The following is a 22,499-nucleotide window of genomic DNA, read 5'->3' as shown; positions in this document are numbered from 1 at the left end:
TGGGTTGATTATTAGGCTGCGGGGAAGAGAGTATTTGCATTTCCAGTTAGTGGAAAGGTCGAATGTTGCTGAGTTTCAAAGTTTTCACAAGTCCTTAGTGAGAGAGGAAGAGAATTCCATTTTTTTTAGCTAAGGAAAAGGATAGCAGAAGGTGACCAGCAGGAAGATTGGGTTTGCCGACAGTGATTAGGTTTTGCTGAGTAGGTCTGAGAGTTCTCTGAGAGGTGTAAGGTTGAATGATGTTTAGTGCAGGGCATTCAGGTTGAAAAGTTAGTGTGTAGGCTGTAGTATTTGGGGATAGTCCAGATGGTTGCAGAGTTCAAGCCAGTTTAACAAATTAAGGGCAGTACAATGTGGAGAATTTGGCTTTGGTTGCAAATTTAGAAATCTTATTATAACAGACTTCCAATTTGGAGGAGAGAGAGGCAGATAATTTTGTTAGTAGAGGAGCGCTATAGATTAGTGAGGGGAGTAGCTAGGTAGTGGCGAGCGTTTGTCTTGTGGAAGGGGAGAGAAAGTGGATGTTTCTGTATAGCATACCAAGTTTTATATGGGTTTTCTTAACTTTTTGCTAGATGTGAGTATCGAATTTTAGGTATTGTTCACTAGTAACTCCAAGTAGTTTGGCAAAGGGAACAACCTGTATAGTCGAGTTGTTTTGACTAATAATTTGGAATTAATTTTTATCAAGAGGGGAAACTTTTGAGGGAGAGAATAAAAGTATTTTTGATTTGTTGGCATTTAGTGAGAGGTGGTTTTGGAGCATCCAATTTTCAGTGGTGGAGGAAGCAGTTTGGGTCACTGTTTGAAGCTATGAGAGGTTAGAGGTGCAGCTTACTGAAGTAGAATCATCTGCATATTGTACAATTATGGTGTTGGGTGTGGCTTTGTGAAAATCATTAATAAAGATGTTGAACATTATTGGACTGAGTATGGATCCCTGGGGTACCACAGTGTGGAGTATGAAGGAAGGTTGAGGTGCTTTACCCCCATTTTACAGCTTGAGACCTGTCAGAGGTGTAGCTGGAGAACCAGGTTAAGGTATTCTGGGACATATTAAGGTTAGAAAGATGGTTTAAGAGAGAGTTATGGGAGATGGTATTGAATGCCTTGGACAGATCTAGCAGAATTGGTTATAGTATTTTTCCATAGTCACTGGCAAGATTTATAGTGTCTAAGAAGGAGAGTGATAGTACTATGGCCAGGTCAGAAGCCGTGTTGGGTTGGAGTGATTAGTTGGTGACTGGCTAAGAATGGCATAAGCAGAAGGTGGATGCATTTTTACAGACGTTTTGAGGTTGGGGAAAGGATAGCTGTGGGGCGGAAGTTTGAGATGCTATTGATTTTGCCTACTTTATGGAGAGGTAGAATAAAGGCAGCACACCATAATTTCGACACATAAATTTCAGCACGCATCTGTTGATCAAGGTGGTAATTGGGAGACCGATACCATCTGTGGCTATTTTTAGGAAGGAGAATGGGGTATTGTCAGGGGCATTGGAGCATGGTTTTAATTTAGAGAGTAATTTTTTATGTGGGAGGTTGAGATGGGTTTAAGCTCAAATATTGGAGTAGAATGTGTAGGGGTTAAGGGGAAAGGTTATTCTTAGGGAAGGTCTTGGTCAGTTTTGCTATGGAGTTGGTGAAGAAGGAGTTGAATAGAGAGGCTATTTCAGGATCAGATTTGCTGGTGTCAGGGCAGGGGTTGTTTTTAGTACCTGGGTTGAGAAGGGAATTAATGGAATTCCAGAACTGTTTGGGTTTTTTTTGATTGGTTAGACTGGAGTTTGATATAGTAAGACTTTTTGTTTCTGATGATTTGTTTTTTAGCGAGGTTACGGAGTTGTTTATATTTAAGAAAGGCTTCAGGCTGCTTGTTTTGATGGTATGTTTTCCAGGTTTTACCTCTTTGTAGCATAAGATTTTTGGTATCTTTGGTTAGCCATGGTGGTCGTCTTGTTTTTTACTCTTGTTCTTGATGGAGCTAGGGATTTTAGGATGTTTAAGAAGGTTGAGTTGAAAAATTCTATGGCATTGTCTAGTGGAAGAGTTTTTAGGGGGTTCCAGTTTGTTTTAGGGAGGCAGAGAAAGTAGTGGGGTTAAAGTTTGTGAGGTTACGTGTTTGAATATACTGGTGTAGGTGAGAAGAAGAGTGGGTAGCTCAGTGGATGAAAGCTAAGAGGTGGTCTCCTATAGGGTCAGGTTTAATGCCAGTGTTTGACTTTATTAGGATGGGATACTAGGATCCAGTCTAGTGTGTGGTACCTGGGGGGGTTATTTTGTTGGGCCTGGTAATGGAGTTAGTTGGGTGTAGTTAAATAGATTGATGGATATGGTGGGATTAGGGTTTTTGATTTTATTCCAATCGGTATTTACATTTCCAAGTATAAAGGTATCTAGCGTAATATTGGTAGAGGTCCAGAGGAGAATTTCCCTGAGTAGTGGTGTTATTACCAGGGGGGATGTAGAGGGCAGTGATGCAAATGCTTTTGTGGTTATTTATTTTTAGGAGTCCTATTAATAGTGCTGCATTGTTGAATGGTGGGATAGGATTGGGGTAGGGAGTGATGGATAGCAGGTTAGAGTAGATTAAGGCTACCCCACTACCTTTTCTGTTTAAACGGTCATGTCTGAGGGATTGGAATTCAGGAGGGAGGATTTGAGAGTCACAAATTGTTTTAGTGGGATGAGGAAGGAGGTTGGGAGTGGAGGGGGGGTAAGATAGGAAGGAGGGGTTAAGTTGGCTGTATGAGTAGGAGGTAGCGTGATATAAAGGAAGTAAGAGTAGAATGCAGATAGTTGGGGTAAGTATGGTTTGAGGTAGAAGACAAGGCATGGTAGAGGATATGTGTATAGATGGAGTAGAAAAAGAGGTTAATAGGGACTTTGATGGGCAGGGAGGAGTGGTTGTGATTGGTAGGAGGTAGACAAGGGAGGGGCTGACGAATGGAGATGATTGGTTGAGAGGGTGAGGGTTTTGTTGTTGAAATAAATGTAGGAGTAGTGGGAGTGGGTGGGAATTGGGGGCAGGGTAGGGGAGCGGAGCTAGCCCATAAGGCGAACGGAGCGGGAAGAGCAGGAGAGAAGGTGGCTGGTAGAAACCAATCAGCCAGCTGTAGCAGAAATATAGGATGTTAGAGGAAGTACAGGAACAGCATAGGTAAGTATAGGCTGGAGAGTGTGGGGGTAGAAAGGTAATAAAGCAATGCACAAGTCAAAGCAGGCCTGTGGGATAAATGTGCAATGAGAGTGGGAGATAGCTTGGGAGAGAACAGAAAAATTATACAAGTGATCTTTTAATATAAGTGGATAAGCAGTGCCACCTAGTGGTAAAATATATGAAATGTAGCTTAGTGGGTAAGGGAGTTAATGGACAAGTAAAATAACAAAAACCACTGTAGGCTCCTTAGCAAGCGCGGGAAAAGCACAGACACTACAGTAGTGAACACATGTAGCAGTTATGTTTAATAATAGTAGTACATACACTTTAAAATATATCTTGAGGGGGGCTATCTTTTCGAAGCTCCTCAGAGGGCGTTAGCAGTGTCCCGTTTTAGATTTCCTTAAAGGGGAGGTATCTTAGACTGTTGTGGATAGGGTTGAATGCAGCAAGAACAGCTGTAGGGAGAAGAGCAGAACAACACAAGCATTAGTTAAGCAGTGGAGGAGGGAATAGAGTGCTTTAGTAGAGTGAGAACAGGGAGTGTGGAGAAAGAGGGGAAAAAGAGGCAGCAGAGACTTAACAAAACACCAAATGTAGAGCAGTATATCAGACCTACTGTTCCAGCTAAGAGTACAGATAACAGAGCTAAAAAAACGTTTGTAGCAGTTGTTAAAGTAAGACAAATGCATGCAGCTATTCCAACGAACAGTAGTTACGTAGGTTACTTATTAAAATGAACGAAAAGCAGCCCTAGCTGTTGTTAAATTGTGGAAAATATGCAGGCTTTTTACATGGGTTATAACAAGATTTTTACAGGGAAATACTGTTCATGTATAACTTGTAATCCTTAAATGAAGCAGGTAACACTCAAAGCTCTGAATAATGTGATTAGGAGCATACAAACAAGTAACGATTTCAGTTGAAAATGGCTTCAATACATTTAAGCAAATTAACAGGCTCTGTGAGCGTGTCTCAGCAAACCGATCCTATTAATGTGGTTAACTAACAGTAGAACACGGTAGGATCACATAAAATCATGTGCATTGACTGAAAACAATATCGTTAGCGCACTACATTTCCCATTGAATTCCCTCCCAGATAAAGCAGGAAAATGTCCTTATAACAGTACAATGCAGTTAATACATGTGAAGACATGCATCAGACTTTCTGGGTGGGTTATTCTGTCGCATATATACCCTACGGCTCATTAAAGTAAGTACATTAGTTAAATTGGCAGCCGAGGTATGTCCTTAAACACTGAGGATGCAGTGGTCTGCAGCAGTAGCACTTTCGGACTGCACTATAGTCCTATGGAACAACAAACACAGTTTTGTTTTTTTTTCAAGGGCTTGGTATTGATGTACATTCAGAACATTTAAAAAAAAACGCTCTGTAGCCCACCCGCACAACATTTCATAGGTATACAGCAAACATACTAGAAACAGTATGTATCAGAATCTAATCAAAGCTTGCAAGCAATTGTACATATGGCAGCAAGCCTGAATTTTGTGCAGCACTTACTGGGCGAAGCCAGCATCCTACGGCAAGACTGATCAGCGTGGGTCACAGGGAATATTTAAAAATGGCGCCACGGGTCGCAGCGTCACTATATAAACTAGGGGCAGGAAGGGAAGGAAGAAAGGGGGGTAGGGCGGGGTGATAACAGGAAGGGGAGGTAATGCTGGTAAGGAGGGATAGGAGCAGAGTGAGCTGGAGAGAAGGTGGCTGGCAGAAACGTTGGTTTTTAGAGGAAGTACAGGAACAGCAGAGGTAAGTCTAGGTTGGAGAGTGTGGGGGGAGAAAGGTAATAAAGCAATGCACAAGTCAAAGCAGGCCAGTGAGGTAAATATTCAATGAGAGTGGGAGATAGCTTGGGAGAGAACAGAAAAATACAAGTGACCTTTATAATATGAGTGAATTTCTAAGTATAAAAAATAAAATGAAAAAGAGGGGCTGCAACAGATAAACTTTTAAATATTTAAATAAATAAAAATACGCAGACTAAGAACAGAAAATTAAGCTTTTGTTCTTTATAGCTGGTAGATCTTCTTCAGAATGCAATACATTTGAATTGGCAGTATGATAAAAACTAAGATGCATACTGTGTGAGAGCACATTAGAATCGTATTAGCAGTTTACATTCAAACTAAACAAAAGAACACTTGTAAAGCTGAATATTTACAAATTAAGCAGTTAAACCATCTCAGAGCACATTTTATGTTTATATTTTCATTTAAACTAGGGGAAGTTCAGAGTTCTACAGTAGCTGCCACTTAAGTTCCAAGTTGGTATCTGTATTACCAAAGAAAACATCAACCTGTTCCAACACCAAAAACTGAAACTTAACAAAATTAGCACATGTCATACTATGTTTAGCAATAGCATTGTTCATGTACCTAGACCTAATAGCCCCCAAATGCTCTTTAATTCTGACAGTCTTCTAGAGGTTTTCCCTACATAAAAGCTGCTGCACGAAGAACAAATACCAGCATATACAACAGAAGATGAGTGACAAACTGTCTAGAAAAAGTGACAGTATAGTTGCACTGTGGGAACTTCTAAACAGAGCATAAATAGATGTAGGGGCACACAACACATTTTTGACAACATAACATTCCTGGAGCTGTAGAATCAGTTAGGTGTTTGTAAAAGAAATGGTTTATCCCTGTTTTCAAAGCAAGCCCTTATGTTTCTGGATCTTTTAAAAGTAAATGAGGGTGAGGTACGAAGAGAAGATCCAATCTGCTGTGTTTGTCAATATATTCCAGTTATACTGTAAAATCTGTCTAATTTGTGCCATATCCCTAGATATGGGTAATGGAAAACTTGAGTTCTGTCAGTGTCAGAAGGGGTCTTAACCGAAGGTTTAAAGCCAAATCTTAAAATAGGTAAATGTTTGGTGCATCTTTTAATTGCTACCTCATTAAATAAGTTATTAACAAGAGTGTGAGGATAGTGTCTCATGTAAAACATATGTTTCAATAGTGTAGCTTGTGTTTCAAAATCATTATCATGACTGGTAATCCTAGAAATGCGGATAAATTTTCCCTTTATTAAGTTTTTCTTCATAAAAAAATGGATGTTGACTTGTAAAATCCAAATAGATATTCTTATATATTTCTTTTCTGTAAACTGTTGATTTTAATTCACCTGTAGAAAGTTGATCTATTTTGGTGTCTAGGAAAGTGATAGAGTGACCTCGACTAGGTATTACTAATTTAAGAAAATCCATGCTTTTTCTCATGTCAAATATGAATGCTCTTTTCATCACCCTCCCATGCAAAAAATAATGTCTGTGTATTGTTTATACACAATAGCATGTTTGAAACTGTTCAAAGTTGATAAGTGTTCCGGTTCTCAAGTACTGAGGACAAGGTTAGCAAATGCAGTAGCTACCTTGGATCCCATTGCCACTCCCCTTATTTGCTTATAGATTTTTTTCATTAAAAAACAAAAAGTTGTTAAGTACAATCTCCATAAGTGTGCACAAAGTATTAACTTTAACGGTAGAAAAGCTGGTGTATTAAGAAATTACTTCAAATACATTAAACCTTTTTTATGGGGAATGTTTGTATACAGTGATTCCACATCCATAGTGACAAAAATACAATTAGATAACACTTCTTTCTTCTTATTTAACTCATCCAAGAAGGCCCAAGAATCTCTTAGATAAAAAGCTGTGACTGTACAAGAGGGTTGAACACTGCATCTAGATATTCTGCTATTTTTTCCGTTTTTGTCCTCTTATTAGAGATGTGTTGAATGGAGAGTTACTTTGATCTTAATCTATTTTGTGAATTCCATAAAGTCTCACCCAAGCCTGGTGACGTAACAGACATAAATAACTATTCATCCATAGAAGTAGCATTATTAGCCTCTAACTGTTTGAGAGATTTATCAATAGCATTAAAATACTTATTGACTGTATTAACATCAGCTAGCTGGTAAAACACTTTATCTTCCAGTGTGTTTTCTGTCTTATCTATGTACAGATTTTGTTCCATTAACACTATACCTGTCCCCTTATCAGCACGCATTATACGTAAGCTTTTGTCGTGAGTTAAATCAGATAGTGCTTTTCTTTCAGGTATAGAAATATTATGCCATTTGTTACACGAATTGGAATAACCTAACTTTCCGAAATCCCTCTCACATACTTTCATGAACATTTATATCGAGTTGTGTAGTCCGGGATTGTAAAGGCTTTTGGTCTGACCCCTTTCCCTTTTGTTGATAACCTCCAACATAATATCATTGTTAAAAGAAATTGGAAAAAGAAAATGAAAAGAAGGTGTCACTTTAGACCCTTGCTGATGCTGGGTGAAACTTGCACTAATGAGACCTCTTTCTAATAATTTGAATACTACCAGTGACCCTACCACCTCAAGGAACTATACTTGTTCCTTCATAACTACCTATAGGGCAGACAGTAATACAGTAAGGGACATCTTGTCAAAGAATTCAGCAATTTTATGCCAGAACAAGAACATTAAACCATTTGTTGGAGAGAAGTCTGTTTGTATTTAGAAAAGGAAAAAAATCTTAAAAGCATCTTTGAATCTAGCACCTTTGATTGTAAGGGTAGGGAAGACTATATGAGCAAGTGTGGGAGGTGTAATTTTTGTAAATATATTATTGAGGGGAATATGATTTTTATCAACAAGAAAGAGGTCAACATTCATAGTAGATTTATTTGCATGTCAGAAAGAATTATTTACTGTGTACTTTGCATGGAATGCCCCTGTTACTATATATTAGGTAAAACTGATAGATTAAAAAATCGTATTTACGAGCATTTATATATTAGAAAGAAAAAAGAAACAAATGCCTTGAGTAAACACATTATGGAAAATATTAGCCATTCATTTAAATTTATTATTGATAACGTAAGAATAGATCCATGAGGGGGAGCTTGGTCTTTGTTACTGGAAAAGCGTGAGCTTTTTTGGCAGCTTTACCTAGATGCAGGTAATTGGCCAGGCTTAAACGAACACTTATCCATTAGTTCCTTGCTTAGACTTAAAGCCTTTGAAAGATAAAACTAATGTTTTATATACGCTTGTTTATATTATGTTATTAAAGTTTTTCTTCTTCTTGGAGTTTGTACCACGTTTTCATTCATTTATCCATTCAGAAGTGGTGAAATTATCGTGAGCCTGCATCCACCGTTTCCTTTGGTGTATTTGGACAGTTTGTGTCGTATTTCCTGGTTTGCTGGTCTTAATATACAGATTTACCCTTACCTGGACAACTGCCTCATTCAGGCAAACAGCAACGAAAAGTTGCTCCAGGATCTTCTCTTTGTCAAAAAACTCCTAACTTCCCTAGGGTTCACCATCAACGAGAAAAAATCAAAGCAAAACCCCACCAGGAAAATTGTTTTATCTGGGAGATGTGCTAGACACAGCAGCCCTAATGGCCTTCCTAGTCCCAGAAAAGCAGAGCTTCCTGCCTTTCTACTTCACCCATCTGGCTTCCAGAAGTCACCTCACTGCGAGGAAGTTCTTGCAAGCCCTGGGATACATGGCATCTTGCATCCTCCTCATCCTTCTTGCCAGGCTTCTCATGAGAAAGCTTCAGTGGTACTTACAGAACCTTTGGTGTCAGCAGTCTCAGTCCCTAGAGACCACTCTCCCACTGATCCCTTGAATAAGGGACAGATTTCTCTGGTGGGCAGAGGCCTTTGCCATGAACAAGGGTCTTCCCTTCATCCTCCGCCCTTCCAGCCAGACCATCACCACCGATGCCTCAGACATAGCTTGGGGCGCTCACCTAGCAGTCAGGTGTACCCAGGGTGGTTGGAATGCCCAGCAACTTTACTTGCATATCAACCAGAAAGAAATGATGGCAGTGGAAAATGCTCTTACTTCCTTCCAGCCCCATCTCAGCCCAGGGGTCCTCCTTATAAAAGCAGACACCACCACAGTAATGTGGTACATCAACAAGCAGGGGGGCACCCAATCTTACCCTCTGTGCAGGTTAGCCATGAGTCTGTGGCTTACAACCAACTCCATGGGCTACACCTAATTGCCCAATACTTACCAGGGATCAACAACACACTGGACCCCCACGAATGGCAGCTCCACAGAGAAATCTTTCTGCAAATCACCAAGGAGTGGGGGACCCTAGAGGTGGACCTCTTTGCCTCGCACCTCAACCACCAGCTGCACAAGTTTTGTACCAGGGAGTATCACCTCCTAGCATGGAAGGTGGATGCCTTGATCTTCCCCTGGAGCTCCCTCTTTGTGTACGCATACCCTCCTCTGCCCCTTATTCCCAAGGTTCTGATCAAAATAAGAGAGGAGAGATCAAAGGCCATCCTCATCGCTCCAGATTGACCCAGACAGCATTGTTACCCCTTACTAAGCAGTCTGACCTTACAGCCCCCAAAGCTGCTTCCCTTAAGGTCAGACCTCTTGAGCCAGGAGAGGGGGAAGGTACTGCACCCAGACCTATAGACTCTCAAACTTTCAGCATGGCTCATACACTAGAAACTAACAAAAAGTCACTGTTAAGCAAACCGGTCCTGGACATCATCACAGAGGTCAGAAGGCCCAGCACAAGACAGTCTTGCAGGAAAATGGAAAAGATTCTGCTCCTGGAAGCAATCAGAAGGGGGGGCAGTACCTCCTAACCTTCCATCCCTCTCATCCTGGCTTACTTAGCAGAGTTGCTCAATAGTGGGCTGTCCTCCTTCTCTATTAAAATCCATGCCTCTGCTATCTCTGCCCATTATGATTCAGACCTACCCCTCTTCTCTCACCCTTTGATTAAGCAGTTCTTCAAAGGGGCTTCTAATATCAGGCCTCCCAGAAGACCTCCTACTCCACACTAAGACCTGAATTATGTGTTAGAGAATCTAACCATACCTCCTTTCGCACCTCCTGCTTCAACAGAATTGAAATACCTCTCCTGGAAGACTGCCTTCCTACTAGCTATCACCTCAGCCAGAAGGGTCTCAACTTCAAGCTCTCATGGCTGTCGAGCCCTTCATAATTTTCCATGCAGACAGTCTCTCCCTTGTGGTCTAATCCTTCCTTTATGCCTAAGGTGGTATCTGATGTGACCCTTAACCAGGCCATACACCTTCCCACCTTCTTTCCCAACCCACAAAACAAGGGGGAAATAATTCTACACTCACTAGACATGCACAGACAACTCAGGCACTATCTGGACCACACTAAGCCATTCAGAAAAACTGACCAGCTTCTTGTAAGCTTTGCCACAGGGGCACAGGGGAAGCCCATCTCCAAACAAACCATTTCCAAATGGATTTCACACTGTATCCATTTTTGCTACAGACTACATGGGGAACCCATCCCTAAGTTGATCCGTACCCACTCCACTAGGGCAACCTCCACTTCCACTGCCTTCCTCAGAGGGGGGTCTATATCATATGCGAATCACACAATTTGCGAATGCTCATAATAGTGAACGTACTGGACCTCGAACTTCCTATTGTGGGGGGCTGCGGCCCCCCCACACACACACCCCCGCTAAATATATATTCCAACTCTGAGATCGCACTACAGTGAGGAAAGGGCAAATATCCCATTCCTCATTCTACCACAATCTCAGAAAAAGCACTTCGAGATCCGGTACATTCGATATGAGTGTTCGCAATTTGTGCTATTCGCTCATATGACAGACCCCCTCAGAGAAGTACCTACCAGGGACAATATTGGAAGTGGCCACCTGGAACTCTGTCGATAACTTTACAAAGCATTACTACCTACCTCTCTTTTCTAAGTCTAGGGCAGGGTTTACCTCTGCAATTCTGCAGGGCCCCTTGACCCATTCCTTGGACTCTACTTATCCTTCCACCCCTTACCTCAGCTTTGGGAATCCTCCCGCAGGTGATGACTGCAACAGTGAAACACGATGAACATAGTACAGTTGCGTACACTTACCATAAATGTAGATGTTTGAGTGAATTCGCTGTTGCGGTCTTGGTTTCCCTCCATCCATCCCCCTTTTCACATCTTCCCTTAGGGGGAAACATGCTTCTGAAGGTGGCAGTTAGCCACCAGGACCACTTCTGTCTTTTCTTTTGTGCTTCTGATGGGTTAGGGCAGGAAAAACTGATGTAATGACATCAGCTGCCTTGCTTTATAGTACTGATGACCTGATGTCAGACTACAGGCGACAGCAGCCAGCACACAAAAACATTGACTCTGGTATTCGGGATGGCCGAGGGCTACCACAACAGAGATAACCCCCAGGTGATGACTGCAACAGTGAATACACTCGAACATCTACATTTATGGTAAGTTTACACAACTGTACTTTATGGTAGTAGTGGTACGTCTACCTGTTATTCAGGTGTGGTATATCTGGTCCCCAGGAATTAGGGATGACCCTAAGAGTATCATGTGTCACTTCTCATAAGTGCTCGCTGCCTTGTCAGTTAAGAACGACAAAGTCAGACCCACAGAAATGGATAATGAACAATAACATTTTCCTTTATGTAGTTCACAGGTGGGGTGTGCCAGATATAGACGTTTTGCTTTTCCAGTTAGCAGATCGTTCAAGAAGCTTTCTACAAGGGAACCAGCAACAAAAGTCTAGGTAACAGATGATTTTTGTGTAAGCCAGGCAGGTCCAGTCCCCCCTTCACTTTTCCTCAAATACCAGTAATTATCAGTCTGATGCAAAAGATGAAGGGAGGCAAGTTGGAAATGCTATTCCTATCCCTCTTTTTGCATAGGCAGCATTGGTTCTCCTTGTTGTTAAGCTGAGTAAGGACAGAACCTGTTTTGTTTCCACAGCATATGTAATTGTTGGCATAGAACCAGGGGTCTTTTATACACCCTAATTTGAAGACTGTACGGCTGGTGGCATGGATAATTTACCACTCATACCCTGCCAGCTACATGCCTTCCAGAGAATGTGCTTCACTTACTGAAGGAGGCTAGGAAGCCCAGTACTTGGAAGCCTTACATAGTGAAGTTGAAAAGATTTTTTTTTGTGCCAAAAGAGAGGTTGGGACCTGGCTGATGTATTTGTTTTCATGATGCTTGCATTCCTGTCATACCTTTGCATATAAGGTTATCTTATGCCTCAGTAGTGGTACATAGTTTAGGTGTTTTAGCCTGTCTATCCTGGGACCACCTGTCTACCTCTTGTTGCCAGTGAGACAATTCATTATGGGTTGTCCTGCATTTGAGAGCACCCAAAAAAGAGAGCTCTGCCGTAAGACCTCATCTGTGCTTAGAAGATGTTATGCTTTCTACTTTTGAGCTGCTTTTATTTCACTAAAATGTTTGACATAGAAATCCAGTTTATCAGAGGCAGTAACCTCTGTCAGACAAATTTCAGATTTGCAAGCTTGAATATTAAAAGAGCCATTACTATTCTTCATAAAGACAGTGCCATCATACATGCTTAACACTACCTTCATGCCAAAAGTAGCAACAGAACTCTATTTTGAGTCAGGCTGTCCATCTTCCCAAAATAAGGGGAAGAGGGTTTCACAGTTCAAGTTGAGATGTTACTTAGGGGTTCACTTGATTTGCAAATGGAAGAGGAAGCTTGTTTTTAAACAAATTGTCAAAGTGGTTACTGTGCATTATTTGCTTCTGTTGTACCTTCATGGCAAACTTTTACTATGGTAGATTAGAGCCCGTTCAGCTGATGTCACAGAAGATACCACTGCGTTTCTTGTGTGTGGAGGTGAGACGCAGAATTCAGGCAGTTCTGGGAGCAGCTACATGGTCATCTATGCACACCTTCTGCAAGTGCTATAACCTGAATTTCTCCTTTATAACACTGACAGGAGTTTTCCACATTCATCCTACAGGTCTTGCTGTAGACCATACCCACTCAGGGCCAGCCAGCTCCTGGTATACAGTCTGGGAATCTTCCCATGTGTCATTATGCAAAAGCAAAGCACATGATGAATATAATACACTTACCATGGTTATAGATGATTACATTTGCTATTGCAGGACCATTTCCGTTGAGTTTGTTTTTCTGTGAGCATCCATGGTGTGGGATGTGTGTACCCTGGTCAGTCCTTCCCCCTACATTTCATACCCTGATCCAGAGGGTACAGTCCTTCCCCCTACCTTTCATACCCTGACCCAGACATCTTGCTTCCTTTCTCAATGTTGACCTGTGTCCTGAAGAAGCAGCCTGCAGATCTTCTGGTTAAGCTTAACCTTGAGGATCCTTATCTCCAAGCCAGTCAGCAATCAGACCCCAGACCTCTCTTTTGGAGGAGAAGATCCTGGACAAAAAAGAATTAAATATGGCATGGGTGGACATCCTTGTTATACTAATGGGGGGAGCCTTTTGGTGGTCTGAAGGGAAATGATGCCAAGTTGAAGTTGGGTTGGTTGTTGAACCTTCAGTGTGCTGATGTCCCAGTTAACATTAATGTACCAATAAACATATTTTAATGTCATCAGGTATGGTAATTTCCTATGCAGCTGTACTTCATTGAAACATTGAATTTAATGACGTCTTGCCATACTTCATTAGGCCTTAATATGAAAGAACATGTTTGAACCTTATATTCTAGGTAAAACTCATATGCCAGCCTGAAGCTTTGATGATCACTGATATTTGCTTTTATTCAAGACTTATATTATTTCAGACTGTATTTATATGTGAAAACTGTGCTTCTTGGCCTTAGTTTCCAACTTTAATTAGACCCAAGAGAACTAAATCCTCCAGTATGAATTATCTTTTAGTTGTGCTCTGAAATGTGAATTTCTTTACTTAACAGCTTGTATCAAAGACAATCCTGTTCATAGTTGAATACTAGGCTAACTGCCCTGGGGGGGGGGGGCTTTAAGCACAACTAATAACCCAAAGCCAGAATCAAACCCTCTACCTTGTGTCTGTGAAGTGAGGACCTTAATTTTGCCAATCTCACCCCCATATCCAATATCCAGTGTATTCTAGTCATATTTCTTATATTAGTAAAAGTGTGAAGTTCACAAGTATTTCTAAGCATGACATTTTTTTCCCATTTTATAATAAGGTTGTAAAATTTAATTTTTTCTCTCCTCTGTAGTGCTGGTGTTGGACGAACGGGCACCTTTGTAGTTATAGATGCCATGCTGGACATGATGAATGCAGAAAGAAAGGTTGATGTGTATGGATTTGTTACACGAATACGAGCTCAGCGATGTCAGATGGTACAAACAGATGTAAGCATCAAATAACACAATTTGCCATATCTTGTTTTTATTACATCTTGTATAATTAAATATACCCTCAGTTTACTGAACATGGTATTTCTTGCTTAGATGCTGTTAATTCAGAAGCATTAGCATTTACTCCAAATGGTTGAGTTTTGCTTTACTCTAAAACACATGGCTGAGTCAGTCTCGCACTGTCAACTATACCACCCGACTAAGCAATCAAATGTAGTATGTACTATGTATAGTTTTAATGCTCGTGTTCAGTCACTTAATATTGACATAGTTCTATGGCTCATATTGTAATGTATGACTTTCCTGGAGAAGACGTTTGGCCATAAAATGGAGCTTGCTCAAGATGTTCTTCGTGTTTCACTGTTGCAGTCATTAAGTCGGCTTGATTAACAAAGTCTTGGGTCCTGCGTCGGTTGCTGTCCCTTCTTCCATGACATCAGGGGTATAAAACATGCAGCCAACGCCATTTTCATCAGTCTTTCTTGCCGCACAGTGCCCGAAGCAGAAGCAGTTCGCAAGTGCCGGTCAGCCGACTCCTGAAATTTTCGTTATCGAGTTTCAGAACAGAAGTCTTCAACCTAAAGCTGCACCCGCTGGAAACTTTTTCTTGCTCCTGACCGATGTCAGTAAAAGTTAATAATTGTATTACTTGTGGGAAGCAAATACCTCATAAGGATTTTCATTTGTACTGTATTCCTTGCCTAGGCCCTGACCACAACGTGCCTTGCTGTCGGTTTTGTGCTAAATTTAATCAATGCACTATTAAGCATCGGTATATTTTTGCATCAAAATATTTTGGCTCAAGATTTAACTATCTAGAAATGTCATTGGTTAGCAATCCGACTACCGGAATACCTAAAAAATGCAAAGAAAAAGACAGAGACAGACCGTCGAGGTCCAAATCCAACGACGAAGCTTCTCCTAAGCCAGTCACCAGTTCGCTGGTACTCAGTGAGGCGTTTTCGCAGCCCCTGATGCCCGCTACTTTTGATTCGCAGGCCTCTACTGAGACCCATTCAGAGTCCGGTATGCCGCGAGACACTTTAAGTATTGAACCTGTGGATGTCTCTACCTTAGATGGGTCCGGAGCCGCTGAGCAGGCACCGGCTTCTGAGGGTGTTTTCAGGCCTAAAGTTTTGTATATTAAATCAACACCATCTTCAAAACTAAGGCCAAAATCAGCATCTATGTCTAAAAAAATGACACTTGGGCCACGTGCACAGGCCCCCTATGCCTAAAAAACAAATGATCAAAATGACTGAGGATTTCATTACCTTGATCAGGAGTACCCATCCCCCTCCTGCTAAGAGGCCTAGGCAAGGCACTGACTATGAATCTTCAGATCAGGTTTCTATTTCTTCTGATTCCACTTATCAGGAATTATCTATTCCACCTTATGAGGACTCTGATGCAGAAGATTCCATCCCTTCTGTTTCTCCTCCTGAGGATTTTTCTTTTGGAGAAACTTTGCATACCCTAAGGGAACACTTTCACTGGGAGAGTCAAGATTTCTCAGAATCTAAAAAGATGCTTAGGGAGTTCCTTCTTCTTCCTCAGCATAGGCCTTTGGCTATACCCTCCTGTTCTAGACATTATTGATGATTTTTCTCAGAATCCAGCATGGCTCCTGATTCCCTGCCTCTGGCTCCTAGTAAGCCAGACAGATGTTACAGGGTTTCTGACTCCCACAAATTCCTTTTTAAAAACCCTACTGCTGACCCTAAAACCATTTATCAGGGTCCCAAGGGCATTAAGGCTTCTACTGCTAAAAATCTTACCCCATCTGATAGAGACTCCAGGGCGCTGGATAGATGGGGTAAGAAGGTTCACACGTCTGCAGCCTTAGCAATCAGGGCTTTAAATTGTCAATTTCATATGCATAAATATCAGCAGCCTGTCATGGGCTTACTTAAACAGAAAATTATGTTGATTTCTGACTGTGTGGAAAATAGAGTTGCAGGATTTATTGCATTCAGCTGAACAAGTTGGAAAGCATACTTTGCAATGTGGTTTTGATTCCTTTGAGGCCTCTTGCAGGGCCCACTGTAACTGGATCTGTGATAAGAAGGCATGCTTGGCTCAAGGAGCAAAATCTGCCTGATCATGTTAAAGCAAAATTGTTGGATGCTCCTTTACAACAGGACAGTCTATTTGGTAATAAGGCAGAAGAAGTTTTGAAAAAGATGGAAGCTAAAGCTAAATCTATACAAACTGTAAAGGATTTCCTACAAGTGCAGTCGCCCGGGTTCAGTAGGCACTGGCCTACTAAAAACTGGTCCTTTCCAGTACCCACCAGAGCTGCTCAGGTCAAACCCAGACATTCCAAAGGCTCCAGGTTTCAGTCACAAGGAACTTATAGAACAAAACAATGGGGTGCCTCCACCTCTAAATCTGGAAGCAACAAGGCACCTTCCTACGGTAAACAGTCTCAATGACTTTACACTGCAATCACCAAGCACTTATCTTTTGGCTGCCCCTTTGGGGGGAAAACTGGCACTTTATGCACGAAGCTGGTAACTAATTACCCAGGCCAGGTGGGTTTTAAATATAGTATCCCAGGGATACAGATTTCATTTCCACACATTGCCAGTCCCAAACGGATGGCCAGATCTGCCTCCAAATCAATGGGCAGAGGCCCATAAACAAGTTATGTCTCTCATGAATATGGGGGCTATTCAACCAGTACCAGAAAAGGAAAAGGGACAAGGTTTTTATTCAAGACTTTTCCTGGTACCCAGGAAAGACGAATCATGGCGTCCAATTCTGGACTTACCCATTCAAAATACATACCTACATATCATCCAGAAAGAAATGCTAGCCGTACAGAAAACTCTGACAGCCTTCAAGGACTATCTTCATCCAGGACAACTACTGATAGACAGACAACACCACAGTCATTTGGTACATAAACAAGCAGGGGGGTACCCACTCCTACCCCCTTTGCAGACTAGCCAGGGCATTGTGGAACATGGCCTTGGCTTACCAAATACATCTACAATCTCATTTACTGCCAGGAAAGCAAAATACTCTTTCAGACGCACTAAGCAGAAATCTTATGGACCCACATGAATGGAAACTGGATCCACAAATCTTCAGCATATTGACACACAAATGGGGGAGCCCAGACATAGATCTTTTTGCCTCACCCCAGAATTATCAGTTGGACAAATTCTGTACAAGAATTCATCACAAAAAAGCTTGGAAAGTGGGTGCTCTGTCCTTCAGCTGGAAAAACCTATCAGTCTATGCCTTTCCTCCTCTGCCTCTGCTCTCCAAGGTCTTACTAAAAGTCATACAGGAAAACCCAAAAATGATACTGATTGCTCCAGACTGGCCTCGTCAACACTGGTACCCGCTCCTACGCAATATGTCATACCTTTATCCGTGGTACCTGCCTCTGTCACTTTACTTACTGTCTCAGCAGAACTATCAAATTCTGCACACTCCGCTCCAAACTCTGAATCTTGCAGCATGGCTAATCAACTAATTTCACCAGTTACATCTCTCAGCAAACCTGTGATGGATGTCATTCTGGAGGCTAGAAGGCCTTGTACTAGAAAATCGTATGCAGACAAATGGAAAAGATTTTGTGCCTGGCACCAAGCACAAGGAATAAGCACAGCAATGCCCAATATTCCTCAGATTATGCAATATTTAACTGAGATGCTTCATAAGGGCCTATCTTTTTCTTCTATAAAAATCCATGCCTCTGCCATTTCAGTGCATTACAACACAGAGCCTCCCCTCTTTTCTCATCCTCTGCTAAAGCAGTACCTCAGAGGGGCCAAAAATGTAAGACCTCCCAGGAGAGCACCAACTCCTGCATGGGACCTCAGTTTTGTTTTGGAAAAACTCACTCTACCTCCTTTTGAACCAGCTGCTACTGCATATTTAAAATATCTCTCCTGGAAAACAGCTTTTCTTTTAGCTAGACGGATTTCAGAATTACAGGCTCTTATGGCAGTGGAGCCTTTCATTATTTTCCATCCAGACAGGTTGGCTCTCAGGACCAATCTGTCTTTCATGCCTAAGGTAGTATCCAGTGTGGCTCTTAATCAGACCATTCATCTGCCAACTTTTTCTTTCCCAATCCACAGAACAAGGGTGAGCAGATTCTGCATTCATTGGATGTGCACAGACAACTTAGATTCTACTTAAACAGGGCAAAGCCTCTAAGAAAATCTGAGCAACTATTGGTGGCTTTTGCTACAGGGGCAGAGGGAAAATATATTCCAAAGCAGGCTATTTCTAAATGGTTAAGCCATTGTATTCGTTTCTGCTATGTGCACCAATGTAAACCTATCCCCAAGGGGGTCAGATCTCATTCCACCAGGGCTGCATCTCCTTCTGCAGCCTTTCTCAGAGGAGTTCCTACCAGAGACATTCTAGAAGCTGCTACCTGGAGCTCAGTTCATACGTTCACCAAAAATTACCTTTTACCTCTCTTCCCTAAATCCAGAGCTGGCTTTGCCACTGCTGTCCTGCAGGGCCTTATAGCTGCTCCTAATTCTGTATAAATCCATCCTCCCAACCATAGCTTTGGGAATCTGCCCAAATATAGTGACTGCAACAGTGAAACATGAAAAACATAGTACAGTTGTGTACACTTGCCATAAATGTAGATGCTTGAGTGTATTCACTGTTGCAGTCCTGGTTACCCACTCTCCAGCCCTTTTTGGTGTATTTGCTTTTGATTGGAGTTATATTGCTTGTGTTCTAATTATAGATATATATATATATATATATATATATATATATATATATATATATATATATATATATATATATATATATATATATGTTGCTCCCCATTTGGGGGGCACCTGACATCTGGGGCAAGAAAAACTGATGAAAATGGTTGGCTGCAAGTTTTATACCCCTGACGACCTGACGTCATGGAAGAAGGGGATAGCAGCCAATGCAGGACCCAAGACTTTGTTAATCAGACCGACTGAGGCAACCTGCCAGCAGATTACCCAAATGTAATGACTGCAACAGTGAATACACTCGAACATCTACATTTATGATAAGTGTACACAACTGTACTTTTCTGTGAGTGCAGATGCATGTAAACAGTAATCACAGAACCCGCACCCCTTTGTGTTGCCCATTTGCAGACAAAGGATTCATTTGATCTTCAAGAGGGATTTATAAAACCTGTGAATTGCTTTTTATGTTAGCAGGTGGTGAAATTTTAGAAAGCTGTCTTAGATGCGTTTGGTGACATTTTCATCTGTTTCCTTTGCTTTTAAAACTTCCTAAAAGATGTACAAAGTAGAGAGATGCAGTACTTCTCATTTGTTTCCTTTTGCTGCTTTTATAGGTTAGTAGGTTAGTACCAGGCTAACTGCTGTTGTGGGCCATTTTAAGCCTATCCATTTACCCCATGTAAGAATCAAACGTTGCACCATGTGTCTGTAAGGTAACCACCATTTTTGGAGTCCTAGTTCAGTTTGTGCTGCAGGGCCTCATAGCATCTCCTAATCCTATTTAGTTCAGCCACCCATCCTCAGCTTTGGGATTCAACCCAAGAGTAATGACTGCAACAGTGAAACACGATGAACATAGTACAGTTGTGTACCTACCATAAATGTAGATGTTCGAGTGTATTCACTGTTGCAGTCCAGGTTACCCTCCCTCCGTCCCCCTTTCTTTTGCTGGGGTTTATCTGTACTTCTCTATTCTATGCAACCTATGTGGTGTATTTGCTTGTAGATGAAGGAAATGTTTCTTTACTGCATGTATGTTTATTTGCATAATATATTTAGCCTACCCTTTTGGGGGCACCTGACATCTGGGGGAAGAAAAACTGAAGAAAATGGCATCGGCTGCATCTTTTATACCCCTGGCGCACTGACGTCAGGGAAGAGGTGACAGCAACCGACGCCGGACCAGGACTTTGGAATTCAGGCCGACTGCGGGTAGCCTGCCAGCAGGATAACCCAAGAGTAATGGACTGCAACAGTGAATACACTCGAACATCTACATTTATGGTAGGTACACAACTGTACTTTCAGATTTCCAGCTTTGGGATATGTGAAGAGGGAGATTCTTTGGTGGAAAGACCAATTTTTGTCTAAATCTAGGTCTCCCATTTTCCCCCTTCCATCTCCAGTGCAGTAGTGGCTGTGGGGTTAAAAATGCAGGGTCAGTGGAACAAACGATTGACCAGAAAACACACAAATCAAAACATGTTGGCACTTACAAATGCTCTCAACACTCTCCGTGATCTGTGATCCCCAAGACAGTTATAAGTGTTTACAGACAACATAACAGTGATGTGGTACATAAGCAAATGAACCAAATCCTACCCTCTTTGCAAACTAGCTATGTTGACTTGGAATATAGCTTTTCAGCAATCTCAGTCTGCAGGCAACTCGCATAACATCAGAACAAACATCTGTGGCAGAGAAGCTGAGCAGGACCAGGGCAGACCATCATGATTGGAAGCTAAATCAGAGCGTCTTCAAAAGAATTGAGACAGCTGTGGGGTACATCTCAGCTACATCTTTTTGCTATCAATCGCAACAATTAGTGGCAAAAGTCTGCTCTAGGACCCCATGCAAGAAGTCCTGGAAAATGGATGCTGTTGCCTTTGGACAGGAATGTTTCTGTGTGCTTTTCCACCCTTTCCCCTAATATCCAGGGTCATTTTAAAAATTTAGAAGGGCTCTTCAAAGATCAGTGTAGTGTCTCCCTTCTGACTCAGGCAGCTGTGGTTCTTCCTTCTATTGGAAATGGCCAAGGGCAGTTCCCACAAGTTTCTTGACAGCCTGGACCTAGTCTCACAAGATAAGGAGTGTTTGATGCATCCCACCTCCAAACAGCTGCAACTAACCGCCTGGATCATAGCTTGCAAGTTGTCATGATTCTATTTTCTGAGTACATGAGCAGGTATTAAATAAGGCAAGAAAACCTCCTCCTAGAAAATAATATTTTAGTAAATGGAAATGATTCTGTATTTGGTGCCAGTGTAAGAACCCACAACCCTTTTATGGCTACTGGTTGGTTGGTTCTCTATTATTTATTAACATGCATTTATCATGAAAGTCCAACAGGGCTACAATAGACCACCTTTCAGCATGGGCCCATGGAGAAAAGCTCCACAGTTAACTAATGTTATAAAATGTCATATAATCCAGTACTAGGCAAAACAGCAAATGCTAACTGTCACATACAAGGCACAAAAGCTAGTATATAAAGGGAAAAAAGCACTGTAAGCATGACAGTTTGTGGGAGTTACTATCCTCTGGCCTTGTCTTATTCCTCCATCACGGTTCATTTGTTGGTTATTTCACCATGTCTGCCCATGGATCTCCTCCTTTAAATGCATTCTGATGTGAAAATGTTTTTGAAGGTGGCTTCTCCTTAGGATCTTAATTTGGAATTGGAAAAATTAACTTTTGCTCCATTTTGCAGATTGCTCACTTCTTCAAGAAGAGCATCTGATTTTTAAGCTTTTATTGTGGGTCAACTTTATTTCATTTTCCACAAAGGTAAGGCTTCCTTAATAACTAATGCTTCATTTATGCCTATAGTGGTATCCAAGTTTACTTGGAGTCAAGTCATCAGTCTCTTATCTTCTATCCAGAACCTAAAACTAAGTGAAAAAAATGATACCACGGATGTCCACAGACACTATTCTGACAAAACTAAATGTTTGTTGAACTCTGAAGTTCATTTCTTGTGAGGGGAAAGAAAAAAGGACAACCTGTGTCAAATGGTTGTCTCATGCTGTTACCTTTTGTTATACCCACCACAGGAAGGCAATACAAGGCATAATCCAGCCTTATTCTCTCAGGACTTTGGATCCATTTGTAGCATTTTGGAAAGAGTTGAAATCTAAAAGTAGTCTAGAAACAGCAATTTGGTACTCTTGCATACCCTTGCAAAGCCATACAAACCCGATCTTCCCCATGTGTAGGACAGGCTTTGCTGGGACAACTCTCCAGGCGCTCCTAGACTCTTATCCTTCCTCCTCCTTGTCATTGTATGCCATGTTAGTCTACTCATGAAGCTAAAGCTATTGCAACAGTGATTACTATGGTGAACATAGAACAGTTGTTTAAGTAAATCTACGGTAACAGTGTTGACATTCGAGGGATCAGTGCTGCAGTAACCATTCCCTCCTTCCAGATGACTTTTTCTATATGTTTTTGTTGCCAAGGGCTTCT

At 41.5% G+C, this 22,499-nt stretch overlaps 1 protein-coding gene across 1 annotated transcript in view; it reads left to right on the top strand.

Annotated features, from left to right (window-relative positions):
• PTPRA (protein tyrosine phosphatase receptor type A) overlaps nucleotides 1-22,499 on the top strand; it is a gene marked incomplete in the record, with an annotated part of 4,245,980 nt that overhangs the window by 3,366,384 nt on the left and 857,097 nt on the right. The window contains 1 exon segment of the mRNA XM_044064105.1: nucleotides 14,184-14,319. Within this exon segment, the coding sequence (XP_043920040.1) occupies nucleotides 14,184-14,319 (136 nt within the window).

The sequence above is a fragment of the Protopterus annectens genome, chromosome 2.part2 (genome assembly GCF_019279795.1).
Source record: "Protopterus annectens isolate FY-2018-M chromosome 2.part2, PAN1.0, whole genome shotgun sequence".
Taxonomy (NCBI): domain Eukaryota; kingdom Metazoa; phylum Chordata; order Ceratodontiformes; family Protopteridae; genus Protopterus; species Protopterus annectens.
The sequence above is the reverse complement of the archived record's forward strand: the minus strand, read 5'-3'. Positions and strand labels throughout refer to the sequence as shown.